Raw genomic sequence first — 23,343 nt, 5'->3', positions numbered from 1 at the left:
CTTCAAACAGTCGTTAAGCAAGAACTATCTGTACGTATAGCAATTTTGCTGATTTAATGTTTTTCTGTATTTGGACTTTGACTGCAATAATGCTGCAATGTGAACACACGTAGCAGAGGTTAAGCTTCTGGAGGTCATTCTATTTTCCTCTCTGAAGAAAGCCTCAGGGGAAGATAGATGGATGGATGGAAGGATGGATGGATGGATGGATGGAGGGTAGCAGTGACGGCGAACCTTTTAGGCACCGGGTGCCCAAACTGTGAATGCGCGCATGTCCAAACTGAAAGGTGTGCGCCCGTGCATGCACATGCGTGGACATGCACACATGCACAGCAGAGACCCGAAGACCAGCTGGCCGGCAGGAGGTGGTGCATCCCAACACCGGCAGCATGGCAAGAGGTAAGATCTTTTTCTTTCGCAAGCTTCTGTTTCGTCGTCTGCAGGGAAACAGAAGCTCACAAAAGAAACGGCATGGAGATCTGACCTGGGATGACGGCACCCGTGCCAGCAGAGAGGACTCTGCGGGCTACCTCTAGCACACATGCCTTAGATTCGCCATCATGGAAGTAGTAGAGGATAGGTATAGAATATAGAATATAGATGATAGGGAGAAATGATAGATAGATAGATAGATAGATAGATAGATAGATAGATAGATAGATAGATAGATAGATAGATAGATAGATAGATAGACAGACAGACAGACAGACAGACAGACAGACAGACAGATAGACAGAATATAGACTATAGACTATAGAATATAGAATATAGAATATAGATTATAGAAATGATATATAGAAAGACAGAAAAACAAAGATAGATATAGAGATGGATGGATGGATGGATGGATGGATGGATGGATGGATGGATGGATGGATGGATGGATAGCTAGATAACTAGACAGACACAGACAGACAGATGATAGAGACAGGCAGACACTATATATAGAGATATTTTTTTAATGTTCAAAAATAATAGAATAGCAGGCATTTCATAGCATGGCACTCTGGTAACTCTGGGCCTGTCTTACGTGTGTGTAAATGTCAGATTTCTCTGTTTTGTTTCCAGTTATTGTGATCTGTGAATGAGTTAGTAGTGTAGCTGCAGAATAGGTAGAGGATCGTGGGTTTCTAAACCTGAATAAAAGCCAGCTGATTTCAGAAAGTTGCATAATATTGATTTAAGAAGACCTTTGATCAGTCCCTGCACTTGGTTGAATTAAAAAGTCAACCCTGTAACATTTTTAGTAGCATTTTTGGAAGATCATCTTCTTAGGGGTAAAGCTTCATTGTTAATGTCAGATGTAAATGCCTTATTCTCCAATGTGTAAATAATGTATATATGGAACATCAGAGGTTAACTTATTCTTTGGACTTTAATGTATTCATAACTTACCACTCCCATTCCTAGCTCCACCCCTTGTATATATAAGGAGCCACCCTCACCATTCTCGTCGCTTCTACCTTGAATATTCAGTGAATATAGAATGCCTATTATAATTAAAAAGAAATATATTTAAAGCTTTAACTTCTATTATCTTTATTGAGTCTGATCCTGAAAATATTGCAACAAGCTGGTAGCAGAGGATGGTTAATTGACTCAATAAGTAATTAAAAATGTCCAAGAAAGATAGGCCCAACACCAGGGCCTACAGCAAAGAAATAGAAACTGATCAAGAGATGATCAACGAATCCACCAATGCGATTTCGAGAGAATCCGAAGAATACACCACTGAAGAAGAAGAACTAATGAGTGAAAATAATGACCAGAAAGAAATCGAAATAGAAAATAACGAACTCAGGTCAGAGATATTAAAGATACTAAAAAGCCAAAAGAATGATGAAAGTCTCATCGCGGACCTCCAGGAGATGCTGAAGAACAGCGGAGCAGCGAGAGAGAAAAACGTCATTAAAGAAAAACCCAAAGATCAAAAAATCGTAAGTGAGATGACTACTGAGAAAATAGTTGTTAAAAAGAAAAGATGTGATCCCGCGCGAAATTTTGAATGGCAGCCATCTTGGTTTCAACGAACTTCAAAAGAGAATGGAGCAGAGCCAATCAAAACGCTCAGTTCAAAATTTCTGGCGCGAAAAACACTATCAGACGAAGAAAGTGAGAAAGAAGTCTCAAACTCTTCAGATGATCCAAAATCAGAAAGTGAAGACGATTTAACAAAATCTCAAGTAAAATCAGCAATGAAAACGCTTTTTGCTGCTTTTGGGCCAAGACTGAAAATTACCAAGACATCTACGAAGAAGCAAGAAATCAAACCGGCGACTCAAGACCTGCACGCTCCCATCCTGACTTCGAAAGCGACGACGCCCGAGCCCAGAGAGCCATGCCGATTTCGCCCTACACCACAGACAAAATCGAATACCAACGCACACAAAAAGAAGAAAAGAACCGTCACCACCACCAGAACCCCAAAAACCGAGCCAGAGACCGACTCATCTGAGGAGGAGCGGATCGAGAGAGCTGAAAGGGAGAGAACCTTCCACGACGCCACCAAAGAAGAAATGAGCAACGCGCATGTGCGAAACTACGTAGACGACCCAGAAGGACTTGAACTGGCCAGAGAACCGCGCAGACTCATTGCAAGCATCCCAATGCCGTTCTGTAATTTCCTGCACTTGAGAGATCACGGACTGCCCCAGGTTGTAAGTAATGGACAGAATAATGTAGGTAACTTACCCAGTGACTTCCCAAAACTTAGAATTGATGGCATTAATTTACAAGAGTGGTATCAACAGCTTCAGATTATTTTCATGAAAGAAAATTTACTATTCTTTATAACTAGCCCTCCAAGAAGACCTTGGACTTTAAAAATAGATTGTTTACATCATAGAGCATTTTTCATAATAATATCTAGCGTGTCTCCTGCAATGTATCATAGCATCAAACCAAACCTAACTGTATCAGAAATAATTCAATGCATGTTTAATCTATTTCACAGCGATAGCGTAGCTACAACCACAAGAATGTCTAAGGATTTCTTTTCCTCTAGAGTAAAACCAGGGGTTTCTATAAGTGAGCATTTGATAAATCTAAACAAAATAAGAGCTGAGCTACAATTGAGGGGGGAAGTGATTTCAGATCAAACAATGAAAAGTGTTATTATCAATTCACTTGATCCATCATGGGATAGCTTTATGTCACACTTAGATACCATTAATTTGGGATATTTATCCATAGAAAGTCTATCTAACAAATTGATAGCAGAAGACAATTCAAGAAAAAATCGATCCAGTAACCAAACAGACCACAAACCTTTTAGGAAAGTAGTCTTTCAAGATAAACATAATGAGGCCTTTAGATGCTACAATTGTGGATCCAGGGAACATAGTAGAAGAGACTGCCCCAAAGTCTCAAGAGAGAGACATAGACCAGAATATAGGAGCAAATATAATTACAGACAATCTTCCACAGATAGACACAAATATAGAAGCCCACCAAATTACAAAGAAGGTAGAGGGGGTAGAGAAAATTCAAAAGAGAGGAAATCTGGGTCACTGAATGGGCTAAATAAACAAGACAGCACCAGAACACAGCAGGATGAGAATAACAATTGGCTTATTGATTCTGGTGCAACAAATCACACCACCAACAACAAAAGTATATTATCTTCATTTATAGAAGATAAGTTTGTGATAAAGGTAGCTAATCAAGAAAAGGTTCAAGTACTAGGCAAAGGAAATGTGACCTTGCCTGGTCTAGGGAAAATAGAGGGGGTATTATTAATCCCAGAAATACCTCACAACATACTAAGTGCCATAAAATTAAGCAGAGAATCTGATATCAATATAGTTTTCTCAAAGGGGAAAGCAACTATAGAAAAGAACAAAACAAATGTAGGTACTGTAATGATAAAAGGAGGTCTACCCTATCTGATAACTAAAGAGAGATGTTTACATAACATTGATTCAAATATGGAAGATTGTATTGAAGCAGATGATGAAAATGTCAGTAACAGTGACAATGATGAGTGTAGAATAACTCATGATCACAAAAATACATACAAGGAAAAGAAACCAAAAATAGGTAAACCAATTCATGATGAGTGTGCTCACATCTTACACAGGAAGTTAGGACATGCAAGCTTTCCTGTAGTACAAAAAATGACTGAACACGCAGAAGGTGTCAAAATAAAAAATTGTGAAAATTATTTGGAATGCTCAGTATGTAAGTCCACCAAACTAAAAACCAGTCCCAGACCAAAAAAATCTAACAGATCAACTAACAATATTTTTGATTTGGTACATATGGACTTAGTTGGTCCATTAAGTCCCTCAATTACCTATAGAAAACGTTACTTCCTAACAATAGTGGATGACTACAGCCGATATGGTTTTGTTTACACATTAAAGCACAAGGATGAAACATTTCAGAAATTTAAGGAATTCTACAAACGTATAGAAACACAACATAATATCAGAATAAAGCAAATTATGACAGATAGGGGATGTGAGTTCATGTCTAAAGAATTCTCCCAATGGTTAAAGGATAGAGGAATGTTACATTTCACGTCCAATCCTTTTTCTGCATTTCAAAATGGAGTTGCAGAGAGGAAAAATTCCACACTACAAACCATGATTAGGTGCACATTAGAGGATGCTGGTTTAGGCAAACAATTTTGGTCAGAGGCATTACATTATTCGAATTACACTCAAAATAGAACCTGGTCCAGTATTGTGAATAAGACACCATATGAGGTGATGTACAATAGAAAACCCAAATTATCACACATGCACATATTTGGAGTCACTGCAGACGTACACATACCTAAACAATTGAGGAGAAAGGGAGAAAACGTATCCAGGAGATTAAGATTCATGGGATACGAAACTGGAACCAAAGGGTACAGATTTATTGATAGTAATAACAAATTTATAGTATCCAGAACAGCTGTGTTCCATGAACAGGCCAATTGGTCAAAATTGCACCTTAATGAAATATTTCCTAATAAATGTAAAGATACGATATCTTGCGAGGAAGGAACAACAGAAAATCAAAATATTAACAAAAGTAAGAACAAAACCAAAACTTGGACTAATAGTCAGCATAAAATAAAGACAGACACATTAACAAAAAAGGAAGCTAGATATTTGCATGATAACCATAGCAAGCCTGAAAGAACTATTAGAAACAATAGAAACCAAATACCAAATAAATACAAAGATTACATAATGCATATGAATGGAGAACAAATAACACCTAATACATATGAAGAAGTATTGAAACTTCCACATGAAGAAAGAGAAAAATGGGAACTAGCTATGGAAAAAGAGATGGAAAGTTTACAAGGATTAAATGTATTCACACCTGCGATCGCACCTAAGGATAAAACAATTATAGGTACCAGGTGGATTTATAAAATTAAGAACTTAGAAGGAGGCAATACCTTATACAAGGCTAGACTAGTTGCACAAGGCTATGCACAAAAATATCCAGAAGACTATACTGATACATATTCACCCACAGTGAGAACAGAGAGTGTCAAAACAGCCCTTGTAGTAGCATCTGCACTCAATCTGGACGTATTCCAATATGACATACAGACCGCATACTTACATGCAAAATTAGATAAGGAAATATATGTAAGAGCACCACACAGTCAATACACTAATAAGAACGAAATTTGGTTATTAAATAAGAGTCTGTACGGATTAAAGCAATCCGGCAAAAGATGGTACGATTGCTTGGTAAAAGTACTTAAGACCATGGATTTCAACGCCACCACTGCTGATAACTGTTTCTTTGTAAAAAAGAGTAATGATCATATTGAATTTGTATTAATTTACGTGGACGATATTTTATACATTGGAAAGCATAAAGAGAGCAGGGAAATCTTTGTAAATAAGTTAAATGAACACTTCTCACTGAAATCTCTGGGTAAAGTGAATAAATACCTTGGTGTGCAAATTAACAAAACTAAAAGGGGATTCAAACTTACACAGAAAGATAAAATCATCGAACTCCTAAACAAATGTAACTTAAATAATGCTAAAACCTGTGACACCCCTATGCAAACTGATTTTCTTAGAAACACTGATGAATCTTCCCCTGAGTTTAAAGACAACACATTTTATAGATCAGTTATAGGTTCACTCCTTTATATATCTAATTGGACTAGGCCAGATATTGCATTACCTCTCAATCTATTGTCAAGATATGTTAGTAAACCAACCTTGTATCATTGGGAAGCTGTCAAAAGAATTCTAAGATATCTGAAGGGTACATTAGATTTTTGTTTAATGTTGGAACCCAATAATGACAGAGAACCAAAAATTACTTGTTATGCTGATGCAGATTGGGCTGGTGATACATCATGCAGAAAGAGTACTTCTGGTTATGTTTTTCTATTGAATGATTGTCCAGTTTACTGGTATACTGGTAAACAAGAACTAGTAGCCACTTCTACTACAGAAGCGGAATATGTTTGTTTGTCCAAAGCTGCAAATAACCTTGTATGGTTCAATGATCTGATCACTGATGTTTGGAAGAAACCCACCTTACCATTTATTATGCATGAAGACAATAAAGCGGCCATTGAAATATCCAGATCCGATGCAATTGGACAAAGGTCCAGGCATATTGATATAAAGTTTAAGCATGTGAGACAACTGTCTCAAGACGGATTCATTAAAGCAATACATTGCGATACTTCTGAACAATTAGCTGACATATTAACAAAACCCTTACCTTCTAAACAACACAAATATTTAACTTCTAAATTATATGTATTATATTGTCCTGAATCAGAATGTAATTGGTGTTGTGTAACGAACCGGCATTTAGAGGGGGATTTGTCAGATGTAAATGCCTTATTCTCCAATGTGTAAATAATGTATATATGGAACATCAGAGGTTAACTTATTCTTTGGACTTTAATGTATTCATAACTTACCACTCCCATTCCTAGCTCCACCCCTTGTATATATAAGGAGCCACCCTCACCATTCTCGTCGCTTCTACCTTGAATATTCAGTGAATATAGAATGCCTATTATAATTAAAAAGAAATATATTTAAAGCTTTAACTTCTATTATCTTTATTGAGTCTGATCCTGAAAATATTGCAACAGTTAATAAAGGTAATCCTTGACTTACAACCACAGTTGAGCCCCCAGATTTCCGTTGCTAAGAAAGACAGTTGTTAAGTGAGCTTTGCCTCATTTTATGACCGCTCTGGCTAAGCAAAGCACTGCAGTTGTTAAGGTAATAACGTTTGGGGTTTTAAATTTGTCGGGGCCAAAATTATTTAATTTGATTTTATGCTACTTTTAAATTTTGTATGTATGTATTTTAATGTTTGGCTGTGCACCGCCCTGAGTCCTTCGGGAGTAGGGCAGTATAGAAATCAAATCAAATAAATAAATAAAATAAATAACACAGTCGTTAAGTGAATCCAGCTTCCCCACGAACTTTGCTTATCAGAAGGTCGTAAAAGGGCATCACGTGACCCCGGGACACGGCAGCCGTCATAAATACGAGTCGGTTGCTGAGCACCTGAATTTTAATCACGTAACTACAGGGATGCTGCAACGGTCGTAAATCTGAAAAATGATCATTTGTCACTTTTTCCAGTGCCGTCGTAACTTCGAACAGTCAGTGAATGAGCTTTCGTAAGTGGAGGGCTCCCTGTATTTGCTTTATTACACAATAGAATAGTTTTAAAACAAAGTAAAGGGAATAAAGCGAATATTGCGAATGACTGCTCAAATAAAGTGAATATTGCTATCTTCCTCACCGGATCTCTTGCAATTCTAGGTGGCCCCAGGGTCTGCTGTTATCATCTCATTCAGCTCCATTTCCTTGAATGTTAGTATGTTTTTCTAAACCTTGACATTTATCTGGCTTGCATTTATCAACTCTCTGTGTAGATCTGTGTGCCTTCTTATCACTCATGGTTCCTGCTCAAGGACTTCACAAAAAGATATTGCTGGCCGTCATCAGCCATAGCAGAAAGCTTCTACTCATTCTTTAATTCATACCTGAAGAAGGTTGCTATCAGTAGTAACTTCATGTCCACCTTAGCAGAAGTTGCTGTAGCATACAAAAGAATTGCTGAAGAACGTAAACCTACCATTACAGGCTGCCTAAATATACAACAGAGTTAGGAACAGGGGTTTTGGAGAAGTGATACCCTGTTTCCCCCAAAATAAGACATCCCCTGATAATAAGCCCAATCGGGTTTTTGAGCACATGGCAATAAGGCCAAGCACTTATTTCAGGGTTCAAAAAAAATATAAGACAGGGTCTTATTTTCGGGAAAACATGGTACATATTCTATTTCAGGGAAACTTAAGTTGGTCCCAAATGATGAATTATGTAAAACATTTCATAACTGAAGCAGAAGAACTTCGTTTAAATGAAATGCTAAGCAAACCACTTAATCTTTGCAGGTGCTACATAGGCTGTAGGAAGATCCATGAATAGTAACGAAGGCAAATAAATGCGGAGTTTTAAAATGAAGCCATTTTGTCATACTAAATATCAACCTGACTTGTGAATGTATAAATATTTCTTTCCTCTTGGCACCTTAAGATAGCCATCTTTGTAATGCCAGGCCAAACACCTGGAGCACCTGCTTAGATGCCAAGTTATATTTGTGAGCAGTTGCCTTAAAAAAATAAGCCTAACTAACATTACTGTATTATATTAATCAGCATTTAGCCAGGGAGGAAGTTATGTGTGTATGTGTTAGTCTTTTATTATTACTATTTTTAAGACACTTTTTAATACCTTTTTTTTAAATTGCCCTTTTAAAAAATATTTTGGCGTCTTGTATTTTAACTTCCTTTGAATAAACTTTTTTTTAAAAAAAATAACTTAGGCCTAAGAAGTTAGAAGTTAAAGGAGGTAAAAATGAACCATTAGATTCAGAGTGTTTGTACACTTACAATGTGACAGCTCAGTCAAGAATTATTAAAAGAAGCAGCTAAGTTCTACATGTTCGTTACTGTTTTCTAATGCCGGGAGTCGTCATCTTACAACTGTCCATTTAGTAATTGTTCGACGTTACACAGCATTGAAAAAAGTGACTTAGGACCAACAACTGTTGCAGTGTCCCCCACACTCATGGGCAACTGTTATTCTGTTATTCTTCATATTTTGTGCATCCATGGATAGTACTTTGTGTGTCAGTTTACAGTACTTTGTGTGTCGATGTGTAGTACTTTGTGTGTCGGTGTATAGTACTTTGTGTGTCAATGTGTAGTACTTTGTGTGTCGGTGTGTCGGTGTATAATACTTTGTGTGCTGGTGTATAGGATTATGGCAGTTGAAGTCCAGTGTGCATGATGGGAAAGTCTCTTACTTTCTCCATCACTCCAACCAGAGGGAGGCTTCACATAATTTAGCAACCGGTTCGCCCAGAATCGAAAATGTGAGTGCGCGCCTTTGCGCACATGCGTGCTGCATCAAAAACACGGCAGTTGTATAGGACAGGGTAGCTTCGCTCTCGTGTGAGCCTTGTGCACATGTGCACCATTGGTGGGTTTCAAATTTTTTTACTACCGGTTCTGTGGGTGTGGCTTGGTGGGCATGGCATGGCTTGGTGGGCTTGGCAGGGGAAGGTTACCGTAAAATATCCATTCCCACCCCACTCCAGGGGAAGGTTACTGCAAAATCCCCATTTCCTCCCAATCAGCTGGGACTCGGGAGGCAGAGAATAGATGGGGGCGGGGCCAGTCAGAGGTGGTATTGACCGGTTCTCTGAATTACTCAAAATTTCCGCTACCGGTTCTCCAGAATTGGTCAGAACCTGCTGAAACCCACCTCTGATGTGCACTGCATCAAAAACACAGCAATTGTATAAGACAGGATAACGCCAAGGCGGGTGGGTGGGCCCAGCCGCTGGCCATAACTACCGGTTTACCCAAACGAGTCCAAACTGGCTGAATCCTACTCCTGACTCCATCTCTTTCTTCTCCATTGTCTCCGTTCTGCATTTGGTAATTGAATTCCGGTATCTGATGAGATGGGCCACAAAGCTTTTGATTACAACTTTTGTTAGGTTTTTAAGATCCCTTGAGGCTATGTGTCTCTGTGCAGTTGGTTGCGAAAGAATCGACTACATCTATGTATCGTTGGTATTTAACACCAGATAAGTTATCTCAGCTGTATAAAGATGTATGTCAAATGAATGTTAGAAGTGTGAAAGTAAAAAGGAGACTTTTTAATCATCTATAGTGGACATGTGATAAAGCAAAAAAAAAATTTTTGGAGTATGATTCATATTTTAATACAGAAAATTTTGAAAATGGAAATAAAAATGAAACCAGAATTTTTCCCTTTTGGGCTTAATGGAAAAAGAACTGGAGAAAAAAAAATGTGGAACTTTGTTACTATATATGTTGACAGCAGCAAGACTATTGTATGCACAAAAATGGAAGGGCACTTCGATTCCTACTATGGACGGAATGGTTGCAGAGGTTGATGGAGTTGGCTGAAATGGCAAAATTGACCACTTTGATTATTAAAGAAAAGAACATAAGTACTTTTGCTTCCACATGGAGACCACTTCTGAACTTCGTGCTTGATGTGGAAAAGAATGAAATTCTGACTTTGGGTTTTACTGAGTAGATTGATAGATCTTTATAGAAAAGGCTTGATACTGCATGCTATTATGAAAAAGCAAAAAGTTATTATTTGATGTTAATGCCTTATTTTGCTATAACAGAGAGAGTTGGAAGTCAATGCTGCTTTTTCTTTTCTTTTCCCCGTTATCTTTCCTCATTTCTTTTGCCTCCCCAGGGGTGGGCTTCAAAAATTTTAGCAAGGGGTTCTCTGCCCAGTTGCTGGGTGGGTGTGGCCATGGTGGGCATGGTCTAGTCAGCCTCCTGCACCACGGCGGGAGGGGGGCATTTTTGCCCTCCCTGGGCTCCGGAGGCTTTCAAGGTTGACTCAGCCTTCCATCCTTCCGAGGTAGGTAAAATGAGGACCGGGATTGTGGGGGCAATAAGCTGACTTTGTATAAAAAAGAACACCGCTTAGGGGTGGGCCGAAAGCCCTACTAAGCAGGTATATACAAAAGTACGAAGGCTATTGCTTAACGCATTGTAAGCCGCCCTGAGTCTCCGGAGAAGGGCGGCATATAAATCGAACCAATAACTAAATAAATAAATAAAAACAGCCTCTTCTGGTAGGCTTGTTTTTTGCCCTCCCTGAGCCTCCGCACGCACCCTGCACTTACCTGCATCCAAAACAGGCCGCGTGGGAACTTCTGGGAGGCGTGGGGCAGGATGGGTGGGGCCAGCCAGGAGTGGAATTTGGGGGTTCTCCGAACTGCACAGAATCTTACATAGAGGTTCTCCCGAACCCCTGCGAACCTCCAGCAGCCCATCCCTGCCCCTCCCCCCACTGTTTTTCTATTTATTTTAGTATTTTATAATACTTTATAACTCAATAAAAATGTTAAACACAAAAGAATTGACTATTTTTGTAGAAATGTTATTACCATCAGAACATGAGCTAATATCTATTTACTTTAGTATTTTATAATACTTTATAACAGGGGTGAAATACTCCCGGTTCGGACCGGATCGCCCAATCCTGTAGCGATGGAGGTGGGTGGTTCAGAGAACCGGTAGTAAAAATCCCTGCCCCCCCCCATGTCCAACTGAGCTGCATGATCATCAGAGGCTTTTTAAAAAAAATTTAAAAGCATTTTTTCTACAACCTCTTTGCCTGAAAAAATGCTTTTAAAAGTAAAAAAAAAAAAGCCTCTGATGATCGTGCAGCTCAGTTGGGATCGTCAGAGGCTTTTAAAAGCATTTTTTCTACAACCTCGGTTGTAGAAAAAATGCTTTCAAAAGGGTCTGACGATCCCAGCTGAGTTGCCTGATCGGCAGAGGCTTTTTTTCTTTTAAAAGCCTCTAACGATCCAAGCTGAGTTGTCTGATCGGCAGAAGCTTTTAAAAGAAAAAGAGCCTCTGCCGATCAGGCAACTCAGCTGGGATCGTCAGACCCTTTTGAAAGCATTTTTTTTACAACCTCTTCGCTGAAGAGGTTGTAGAAAAAATGGTTTTAAAAGTTTTTTTTTAAATGGCCATGCCCACATTACCCCCCCCAAGCCACGCCCACAGAACCGGTAGTAACAAATTTTAGATTTCACCACTGCTTTATAACTCAATAAAAATGTTAAACTCAAAAAAATTGACCACTTCTGTAGAAATGTTATTACCATCAGAACATGAGCTAATATGGGGAGAATTCTACCAAGGGGAGTCTGGATCTTTGTAACCGTTCTTTTGTCAACATATTAAACTTGTGGGTTTTTTTCTTCTGCTAGTCAAATATAACATTTTGCAATCATTGCTATTAATTGGTAACAGTGTAAATTCATGCATGCTTTTTTTTTCCGGGGAGGGTGGGTGGGTGGATGTAGGAATTATGTGATAATTGCTAGCAGACCAGAGTAAAGGTCTTGACAGTCTAACTATGGCAGGACTCTGCCCAAGTTTGAAACGTGTTTTAGAAATTCATGGAAAGAAGTGGATAACATTTTGAGCTATTCGTACAGCAAAACTGTACAATTAATCTTGCAGATGTCAATGCAGAGACCCCCAGAGAGTATTATGGGAAGTAAGCTCAGTCTTTGTATCCCATCTTGATCAGGATTTAGAAGGATATCGTAGAAGCGATTCCATCTCGAGTCCTATCCTGTGGTGGAGAGCTTGGTAATTCAGTTGAAGATTTGTTATGACCTTCTCAAGGTTCTCAAGATCAATTTGATTAAGAATCAAGATCATGTGAACAATTAATATTGCTTTACACTACACTGGTAAGACCACAATTGGAACGCTGCACCCAGTTTTGGTCATGCTACAAAGATAGATAGATAGATAGATAGATAGATAGATAGATAGATAGATAGATAGATAGATAGATAGATAGATAGATAGAATGAATTCTTTATTGGCCAAGTGTGATTGGACACACAAGGAATTTGTCTTTGGTGCATATGCTCTCAGTGTACATAAAAAGACAAGATACATTTGTCAAGAATCATAAGGTACAACACTTAATGATAGACATAGGGTACAAATAAGCAATCAAATCATACTAGGAAACAATAAATATAAATCGTAAGGATACAGCAACAAGTTATAGTCATACAGTCATAAGTGGGAGGAGATGGGTAACAGGAATGATGAGAAGATTAATAGTAGTAGTAATGCAGATTTAGTAGTTAATTTGACAATGTTGAGGGAATTATTTGTTTAGCAGAGTGATGGCGTTCGGGAAAAAACTCTTTCTTGTGTCTAGTTGTTCTGGTGTGCAGTGCTCTATAGCGTTGTTTTGAGGGTAGAAGTTGAAGCTATTTATATCCAGGATGTGAGGGGTCTGTAGATCGTTTCCCAGCCTGTTGTGGCCCGTCAGCGGCCTGTGCAGCTAGTAGCTGATTCCGACAGCGAGGAGGCTGGTGTGGTGCTGCGCCAGCAGCCTGTGCAGCTGGCACTTGAGTCAGACAATGAGGAGGCTGGAGAAGATGTGGTGCAGAGGCGGGGATTCAGCCAGGATCTTCAGAACCTCCTGAAGCTCCCTTAAGTGAAGAGGACAAAGAGGAGGAGCCTCTTCTCGATGCACAGGCGCACAGAGCTGCGAAAAGGCAGGAGTGGCTCCTCAGAAGGAGGTCTCCTTGAGAGTAAGGCTTGGGGCTAATTGGCCACTCCCTTAGCCTATTTAAGGAAGAACGCCGACTGAAGCAATTTGCAGGGAACAACTTCATTCACATACCTTCGTGTCTTGTCTTGCTTATCTTATCAGCTTCCTGCAAATTGCTTCTGGGTATTCTGCCAATCACAGTAAGCTTTCAGTATTATTCTTTGAATTCTTGGCGGCTGTTAATACAGTTAATTAACAGCCATTGTTGTAAAAAAACTGGTTTATTTAGTAAACTAAGGTTTGAATGGACTTTGTGTGTGCTGCATTCTTTGGGGTCCGTAGCTGGGGCAGAACACAGCCCTCTTTTTGACTGGTGCAATATACAGATCCTCTATGGAAGGCAGGTTGGTAGCCATTGTTTTTTTCTGCAGTTCTAATTATCCTCTGAAGTCTGTGTCTGTCTTGTTGGGTTGCAGAACCAAACCAGACAGTTATAGAGGTGCAGATGACAGACTCAGTCATTCCTCTGTAGAACTGAATCAGCATGTTGAGACTCTAGAAAGAGTGCAGAGAGAAGCAACAATGATGATTAGGGGCCTGGAGGCTATAACATATGATGGATAGTTGTGGGAACTAGGTATGTCTAATCTAATGAAGGGAATAATTAGAGGTGACATGATAGTAGTCACAGAGGGGCTGTTATAGAAAAGAGGGGATTGATCTATTCTCCAAAGCACCTAAGACAGGACAAGAGTGGAAGCTTAATAAAGAGAGATCCAACCTAGAAATAAGGAGAAATGTTCTAGCTCTGAAAACGATCAGTGGAACAGTTTATCACTGGAGGTTATCAAGAAAAGACTGGACAATCATTTGCCCAGAATGACATGGCCTCCTGTTTGAGCAGGGGAATTTGGACTAAAAGTCTTCCAAGGCCCCTTCCAACTCCTCGTTATTCCGTGTTCTGAAACATACTTTATTAGTTCCTAAAGCAACTATGGTGCTTTCCCCAACTATCCTTGAAATAACCAAAATCTGAAAGCTAAAATACTGCAGTTAATATTTCTGTAGCATCTTTTTTTATATTTGGGGCCGGGGGGTGGGCGGCAGCTGTAGAAGTTACCCTAACGAAACTTTTCGACATTCTAAAATTCTTGCATTTAAAAGTTCTTTTGAATTGATGATGATGAATTTGCTGACCTTTTTTTTTCTTTCCGGATTTTTTTTTTTTTTTTTTTTTTTTAGCAAATTAAAAAAATGCTTCTGGGAAAAGTCAAAATGGAATGAGTTTTGACAGAGCAGTTATAGTTTTTTTTTAAAAAAAATCTGTTTCCTAAGAAGAAGTTTGTAGATGAGTAAAGTAGAAAATATGTCAGCGTTGCCATTTTTCCCTATTTTAGCCTAGCCATAAATTTATATGCAATTCATTAAATTTAGATTTTTAGGATATTAGGCATTGCTTTTATGTGCTTTCCATCTGTCTGGTTGCTTTGTAGTTCTAACCAAGTATTTTTTTTCCTCCCCCCAATTTAATATTAGGCTTTTCCTGTATTTTGCTGACTCAGATTCTGGGTTTCCAAGAAGAAGAAAGGAGAAGGACAAATGTTGGATGAAAATACCATGCTGACTCTCTGGTATTGCTGAAATACTAACTTCTGTTTTTCAGCAGTGCGTCCTCCATGGAGGAGCTCAAACCTACTTCGGACGTTCTAGTAAGAACGTCGGTATTTCCAGAGGGTTTCTTCTTTATTTTTTCATACAAGTTGATCGATAAACTTAAGGGTATCACGGCGGAAAACGAAAAGCAGGTGACTTTCTTGTAACAACAAGCTTTCCCTATTGGTGCAAACAACGCTTATTTAACAAGAGGTGCATCAGCCAATTGGATGGCAGCTGCTGGCAGGAATGGAAGGCAGCCTCATTCGGGGATTTAAGCTCAACTTGGAGATGAACAAGAGGACTGTTGAAATGTTCTCCTTCCACGAGTGGCTGTAACAGTCGAGAGTCCTCTGGATTTGCCTCCAAAACGATGGCTCCTTTCAGGTGGCAAGGAATGACCTGCAAAGATCAGCTTTGTGATTCGGAATAGGACCACAGTGTTCTAAGGATGCCCAGGAGAGGATTAATATTTCAAGCCAGAACGCGATGGCTTTTTGTTGGGCTGGCTTTGCTGTTGAGTCTGTTACTGATCATGTATCTCCTGGAGTGTGCCCCACCAACCGAAAGCAACCGATCGCTTCCTGGCCTCGGAGGGGATCATTTTGGTAAGGAGCATTACCAAGCTCTTCTTCAAGAGCAGGAAGAACACTACCAAAACAGGGCCGCCAGCCTGAAGCGTCAGATCGCCCAGCTGAAGTTGGAACTTCAAGAGATGAGTGAGAAATTGAAGCTGTTGCAGGATAAAAAAAACCCCAAAGTCCAAAGCATGGGCTCTCCGGGCATCAAGGAACAAACCTCCAATGACCTCTTAGAATACCTGCATTCTCAAATAGACAAAGCCGAAGTGAGCATCGGTGCCAAGCTACCCAGCGAATACGCTGTGATCCCTTTTGAGAGCTTTACTCCCATGAAGGTGTACCAGTTGGAGATGGGACTCACCCGTCACCCGGAGGAGAAGCCCGTCCGAAAAGATAAGCGGGATGAGTTGGTGGAAGTGATTGAGGCTGGCCTAGAGGTGATCAATAATCCCGACGAAGAAGGTCAAGAGGAAGAAGATGGAATCGGGGAGCGGCAGCTTTACACCGAAAGTGATTTTGTAGAAGGTATGTTTCCACCTAGCTGTTTTGACCCAGCTCCCCAAACACGACAAACCTTCTGTAGTTGAAGCAATTATTCCTTTAGTCGGAACCCCAGCAGCCCCGGCAAAAAGTCTCTCTCTTACAGAAGACTAACAAGCCTGTCTGGCAGGGAGATGAATAGTTGCTACATCTATTCCTCTCCGCCCCCTGCCTTTTATCCCCAGAGCTAGGATGGGGCTTCGCTAGCAGCGGTGGCTCTTCCACCCCAAGGATCAGCCCGTAGATTTCCATTGCTCTCCTCTCCTCTGCTTTCTGCACATCCGTGCGTCAGGCACTGGACCCAGCTGTTCCTCCTCTTCCTCATCAGCCACCTCCAGACCTGAGGGCTATTGATTCTCCATCTGAGGGCTGACGGATAGTCCAGGCTCTGCCTCTGTCTCTATCTCTGACAGCTCCATTCCCTGTTCCCCTTCGGAGCTCTCAGGTTGCCTTGATGCTGACCCTGACTCCCATGCCTCCTCCTCATCTGATTCGGCTGCTGGAGGGGCCGGCGGCCGAAAGGCCACAACACTAGCCTTGGAAATCAGAGTTTGCAGGAAGGCATTCTGCACTGATCACATACAGGTAGTCTTTGACTTACGACCACAGTCGAGCCCCAAATTTCCGTTGCTAAGTGAGACCGTGGTTAAGTGAGTTTTCTTCCCCATTTTACGACCTTTTTGCCACCGTTGTTAAGTGACTCACGGAAGTTGTTAAGTGAATCTGGCTTCCCCGTTGACTTCGTTTATCAGAAGGTCGCCAAAGGGAATCAACGCAGTGGTGAAATCTAAATTGTTTTACTATCGGTTCTGTGGGCATGGCTTGGACGTGGTGTGGCTTGGTGGGCGTGGCTTGGTGGGCATGGCAGGGGAAGGATACTGCAAAATCCCCATTCCCTCCCTACTCTGGGGCCAGCCAGAGGTGGTATTTGCCGGTTCTCCAGAACCTGTCAGAACCTGCTGGATTTCAGCCCTCGATCAACGGGATACACACACACACACACACCCGGGACACTGTGTCTGTTATAAATATGAGAGTTGCCAAACAGCCAGATTTTGATCACGGGACCACAGGGATGCTGCAACGGTCGTTAAGTGTGAAAAACGGTCATAAGTCAATTTTTTCAGTGCCGTTGTAACGGTTGCTAAATGAACGGTCATAAGTCAAGGACTGCCTGTATGACAGATTATAAAACAAAAGACCAAGCTGTTTACTTGCTTACAAATCGTTTGATTATGATCAAATGCTAAAAAATGTTTAAACGGGTGTTGGGGTCACCCTGAGAAATGAGGTAATATAGCAGGTGTGTTCATAAGTTTTGCGTTGAGAATAGGCATGTTAAAGTGTGTGTTCAGTTTTAGTGTGTCCAGCTTCTAACATATGTGATATTGGCAGAATTAACGACAGCTTGATGATGGATACTGTTTTCAGCCCATCCTTAATCCTTAAAATCTCAGGCTCTCTTTAAAGTCTAAGCCAGCTTCAGATATAGTTATTTTTAGGGCTTTCCTTCTTAATAATTCAAGTCATCACTTTTAATCTTTCCTCCATCTCAGAGAATTGAAGGAGTTATTGGGAACTATACATAACCAACTCCCCCAAAACATGAGACGCCAGCCATCGCCCTAGCCCAGCTCCACCGCACATGCGCGCGCCTCCCACTAGTCAGCTGGTCTTTGGGTCTCTGCAGAGCATGCGTGGGGGTGGGGCGCATGTGGGGGATGCATGCACGGGGGGGCAGGGTGCATGCGCAGAGTGGTGCAGGAGGCTTTTAAGGCCCAAAATGGGGTGGGGGGGGGGGCTTGTGCTGCACCCATGCATCCCATTTTGGGCCTGGAAAGCCTCCTGTACCAACCTGGAAGCCAAAACCAAAGGTGCAGGGGGGTGCATGCATGGGGGGGCAGGGTGCATGCAAGGGGCAGGGCGCATGTGTGGGGGGACGCTGGCATTGCATTTTGGGGGTTCAGGCACGTGTGCATGCATTCACGTGCACACACGCGTGCTTTGGGCACTTGGCACCAAAAAGGTTAACCATCAGTGCCATAGGACATTGAGGGCTACCTGAAAAAAGTAACAATACTCCTGTTTCATACTTCTTCTTTGGGGTGGGGGGGGAATCTCTGAGCTTGATTCATCATGATGTTCGTCTTCAGACAAAGCACTGATGATGTTACCTAGTTTGGTAATGAAACATCTGCAAGGAACCAACCAAGCTCAGAGAGCACTGTGGACTCCACATTTCAACCCCGAGCTACAAAGATTCTCTTCCATCTTATTGTTCTTGTTGTTGTTGTTGGCCATTGTTAAGGAATTCGCAGAGTAACCCTTGAATAGCAAGGGTGTGTACATGAAAGCGATTGAGAGTAGATACGAATAAACACAATCAACACACAGATACACTAACAGGAAATAGTAAGGCACAGTCCAATAAACAGTCCAGGTCATACACATATAAAGCAGGAGATAGCAAAATTACAGTCCAGGGATAATCCAATAACAAAGTCTTCTTACCAGTCGTCGTAGTCATTCACAATAAACAATTCTTCTGGATTTGCAAACAGTAGCACACAGATATCAGAGAGCAAGAACAGCAAAGAACTGTTTATTGTGAATGACTACGACGACTGGTAAGAAGACTTTGTTATTGGATTATCCCTGGACTGTAATTTTGACCTGGACTGTTTATTGGACTGTGCCTTACTATTTCCTGAAAGTAAACACAACTCACTGTATCTGTGTTGACTGTGTTTATTCGTATCTACTCTCAATCGCTTTCATGTGCACACCCTTGCTATTCAAGGGTTACTCTTCGAATTCCTTAATAGCCATCTAATTTTTTTCTAAACTAGAAATCTACACTTTCACAGTTTGTGACTTACCTGCCAAGTGTGATTGTCCACCATAACTCTATCTTAGATTTGAATGCCAAATGAACTATCAAATATTGAGTAGCTCAATATTTAGTAGTAGTCACAACACGTGGCTCATGGGTTATGCTTTATAGTTTCTGCCAGCAGGTCCATTAACTATCTATTATTGAATGGCAAATCTTGCTCAATGTTTGCTATCTATTCTGGGAATCTTAAGCGAGGCGTACTTTGAGTTTCAGGTCTTAAATATTTCTTATTGAGTCTACCTAATGATCCACACAGTTAGCTTTTGCAAAACACACCAGTCTTCATTCTCGGATCTGCTGCTTCTCTTCCTCCAGTTCATTAGTTGGGTCCCAGACAGTGATTTGTGTTAATAGTCAGTGAATTCTAATGCTTTTCATGTTTTTAAGTTGCCTGAGACCCATGAATAAATCGGATTTTCTTCTCTTGCTCTGGTGTTTTGAAGCTAAAATAGAATAAGATAGATAGAATAGTGGTAATCCCAAAGGTGATTTTTTTTTCCAAAAAGACAAATCAGTATCAGAATAGAGTTGGAAGGGACCTCAGAGGTCTTCTAGCCTAGCCCCCTGCTCAGGCAGGAGATCCTATACCATTTCAGACAAATGGCTGTCCAGTCTCTTCTTAAAAACCTCCAATGATGGAGCACCCACAACTTCTGGTGGCAAGCTGTTCCATTGGTTAATTGTCCTCACTGTTAGGAAGTTTATCCTTAGTTCTAGGTTGCTTCTCTCCTTGATTATTTTCCATCCATTGCTTCTTGTCCTGCCCTCAGGTGCTTTGGAGAATAATTTGACCCCCTCCTCTTTGTGGCAGCCCCTCAAATACCGGAAGAGTACTATCATGTCCTCCCCACCAGTCCTTCTTTTCTCTAGACTAGCCAAAGCCAAATCCTGCAACCGTTCATATGTTTTAGTCTCCAGGCCTTTAATCATCTTATTTGCTCTTCTTTGCACTTTTTCCAAAGTCTTCTCCCTCCCCCCCCGCAACTGAAGAAGCTTGGTGGCGCAGCAGACTGAAGTGTTGTTAATTAGCACCAGCTGCCTGCAATTATTGCAAGTTCGAATCTCGCCAAGGCTCAAGGTTGACTCAGCCTTCCATCCTTTCGAGGTAGGTAAAATGAGGACCCGGATTGTGGGAGCAATAAGCTGACTTTGTATAAAAAAGAACACCGCTTAGGGGGGGGGCGAAAGCCCTACTAAGCAGGTATATACAAAAGTATGAAGGCTATTGCTTAACGCATTGTAAGCTGCCCTGAGTCTCCGGCGAAGGGCGGCATATAAATTGAACCAATAAATAAATAAGCTTCTCGGATGGGAGGTGAATCATTTTCAAAGATAAAAAACGCCCCCAAGAAAGTCCAGCTGCCTTTTGGAAAAAAATCACCTTTGGGACAACCATGACCATGGATGATTGAGAATCTCCATAGACCTCTTAGTGAGAGCTACACTTGATCACTAGATCTTCAGACAGCAGAACGGAGAAACTCTCTTCTGGGTCCCACTTGGATTCCAAAGCACACCCATAAAACATGATTTTTATTGGCTCGCTCAAAATGTTTATGGTGGAGATTGCGTTGGGACATTTCCAAGATGTGAGATCAGTTCCTCTGTATCTCCATAAGTAATAAATACCTGCAGTTATTTAAAATGCTGGTTGAGATCCCACTTCTCTCTGAATACCTCCCCTCTGAATTACAACATTTTCATGCATGAGTTGCACTCTTGAATATCCATGACATACATGTCTGTTGGATTCTGAGTTTGGCTTCCTAGTGTAATTTCCTATGGCAAAAAGCCTTAAACTGAAAACTAGGTAAAAACAAGCCAGATGTTTTCAGACTCTGGAGTTACAGGTATTGTTGAATCATTCCTCGATCCTTATGGGGTGTGGGGAGAGAAACAGTTCAGGCAGTAAATTTTTAGAGCTTTACCACTTCCTTTTGCAAACCCCAAAGCTTCCTTACTTTGTCAGTTTTTTTAGTTCAGTGAAGACAAAATGGGCACCGTTTAAAACCATTTTGGTCAGCTTGCTTGAGATCGTTTGTGGGTCAACTGGAACTTGTGTCTTCTCCTTTTTTAGATTTCAACAGCATGAGATGTTTGGCATTTTGTAATTATTTGAAGCACTACTGGACTTGTTTCAGGGAAATGGGAAATTCCCCCTTCCTGCTTACAGTTAGCTAGTAGGTTAGATGCTCCCCACAAAGTAACTATTTTTGACCAATCTGCTGTGTATTTTAATGCCAATTCCAACGATGTAAACTTTAGGAATAGTGTAAAGGTTCACCTGGCACATATGTGCTAGTCATTCCCGACTCTAGGGGGCAATGCTCATCTCTGTTTCAAAGCTGAAGAGCCAGGGCTGTCCGAAGATGTCTCTGTGGTTATGTGGCCGGCATGACTCAATGCCAAAGGTGCACGGAACGCTGTTACCTTCCCACCAAAGGTGGTCCCTATTTTTCTACTTGCATTTTTTTACGTGCTTTCGAACTGCTAGGTTGGCAGAAGCTGGGACAAGTAACAAGAGCTCACCCCAGCTCAAGGCACTAGGGATTCAAACTGCTGAGCTGCCAACCTTTTGATTGACAAGCTCAGAGTCTTAGCCACCGAGCCACCGCATCCCTTAGGAACAGCTAAAAAATAATAATAATCCAATAACCCCAAGCAAAGGTTGGCTTCAGATTTTCAACCCTTCCAAAGAGTTGAGTGGCTTTGAAATCATTGCTTAAATGATGTTCTGAAGCTTTACTGTAACATTTTAGTTTAGTTTACTTTATTATTTTTTTTATTTATTTTTTAATTTGATTTATATGCCGCCCTTCTCCGGAGAGTCAGAGCGGCTTACAGTGCGTTAAGCAATAGCCTTCATCCTTTTGTATATTTATACAAAGTCAGCTTATTGCCCCCACAAACTGGGTCCTCATTATTGTCATTGCATCTTGTACAACGAAATTAAATGCCATCTTCAGTGTACATTATAACTGTAAAAATAAAACACAGAAACACATCCTTTGCATTCTATACAGTTGAACTGAAAACCTCTGATATTGCATTAATATTGCACTATACAGAGTAGAATTCAATATGGTTACTGCCCTGGGATAGAAGCTGTTTTTCAGCCTATATTTGTCCTTGTTTTTATTATCCTGTACCGTATGCCAGATGGTAATAGTTCAAACAAAAAAAAAGGGTGCCCAGGATGAGATGGATCTTTGAGAATGTTTTGAAGTTTCTTAAGGCAGCGGGAGCTATAAAGCTCTTCCAAAGAGGGGAGAAACATGTAAAAAAAAGAAGAAGAAGAAGAAGAGTCTAGCAAGATTCAAGACCGGGGAAAGTTTGGTCTTAATGGAGTAGGATTCCAATTTTTTTTAATTTATTTGTATCCCACCTTTATTATTTTTACAAATAACTCAAGGCAGCCAATATATCCAACACACCTTCCTCCTCCTATTTTTTTCCCCACAACAACTCTGTCAGGTGGTTTGGGCTGAAAGAGAGAGGGACTGGCCCAAAGTCACCTAGCTGGCTTTCATGGCTAAGACAGGACTAGAACTCACAGTCTCCTGGTTTCTAGCCTGGTGCTTTAACCACTAGAGTAAGCTACTGGTCCTTCCTTCCTTCCTTCCTTCCTTCCTTCCTTCCTTCCTTCCTTCCTTCCTCCCTCCCTCCCTCTCTCTCTCTCTTCCTCCCTCCCTCCCTCCCTTGCTTCCTTTCTCCTTCTCTCCCTCCCTCCCTTGCTTCCTTTTTCCTCCCTCCCTCCCTTCCTCCCTCCCTCCCTTGCTTCCTTTATCCCTCTCTCCTTCTCTCTCTCTCTCTGTCAATAACAAACAAAACCAATATGGATCCTCCACTCACCCAACCCTCATCCCAAATACTCAGCAGTTCATAAATAGGTGCTTGGGGTGGGGGTGGAGGGAGATAACTTGGGAAACATACTAGATTTGCCAAAGTACTAAAGACATTCGAATGCCTCATTCCTCTTCAGAAATTAAATGATATAAGGGCTCTGGTGAACCTGGCCATGTCCCCAAAGGTCAGAAAATCGTAACCCTTGGGAGAAAGAGTGCTT

The 23,343-nt window shown here is 40.9% G+C and overlaps 1 protein-coding gene across 1 annotated transcript in view; it reads left to right on the top strand.

The window, feature by feature from the left end:
- CSGALNACT2 (chondroitin sulfate N-acetylgalactosaminyltransferase 2) overlaps positions 1-23,343 on the top strand; it is a 69,257-nt gene that overhangs the window by 22,916 nt on the left and 22,998 nt on the right. The window contains exon 2 of the mRNA XM_034423450.3: positions 15,144-16,366. Within this exon, the coding sequence (XP_034279341.1) occupies positions 15,712-16,366 (655 nt within the window). The 5' untranslated portion in view covers positions 15,144-15,711. The remainder of the gene's footprint in view (positions 1-15,143; positions 16,367-23,343) is intronic.

The sequence above is a fragment of the Pantherophis guttatus genome, chromosome 6 (assembly GCF_059756535.1).
Source record: "Pantherophis guttatus breed Tessera chromosome 6, ASM5975653v1, whole genome shotgun sequence".
In the NCBI taxonomy this organism is placed as follows: domain Eukaryota; kingdom Metazoa; phylum Chordata; class Lepidosauria; order Squamata; family Colubridae; genus Pantherophis; species Pantherophis guttatus.
This window is presented reverse-complemented; position numbering and strand designations above follow the sequence as displayed.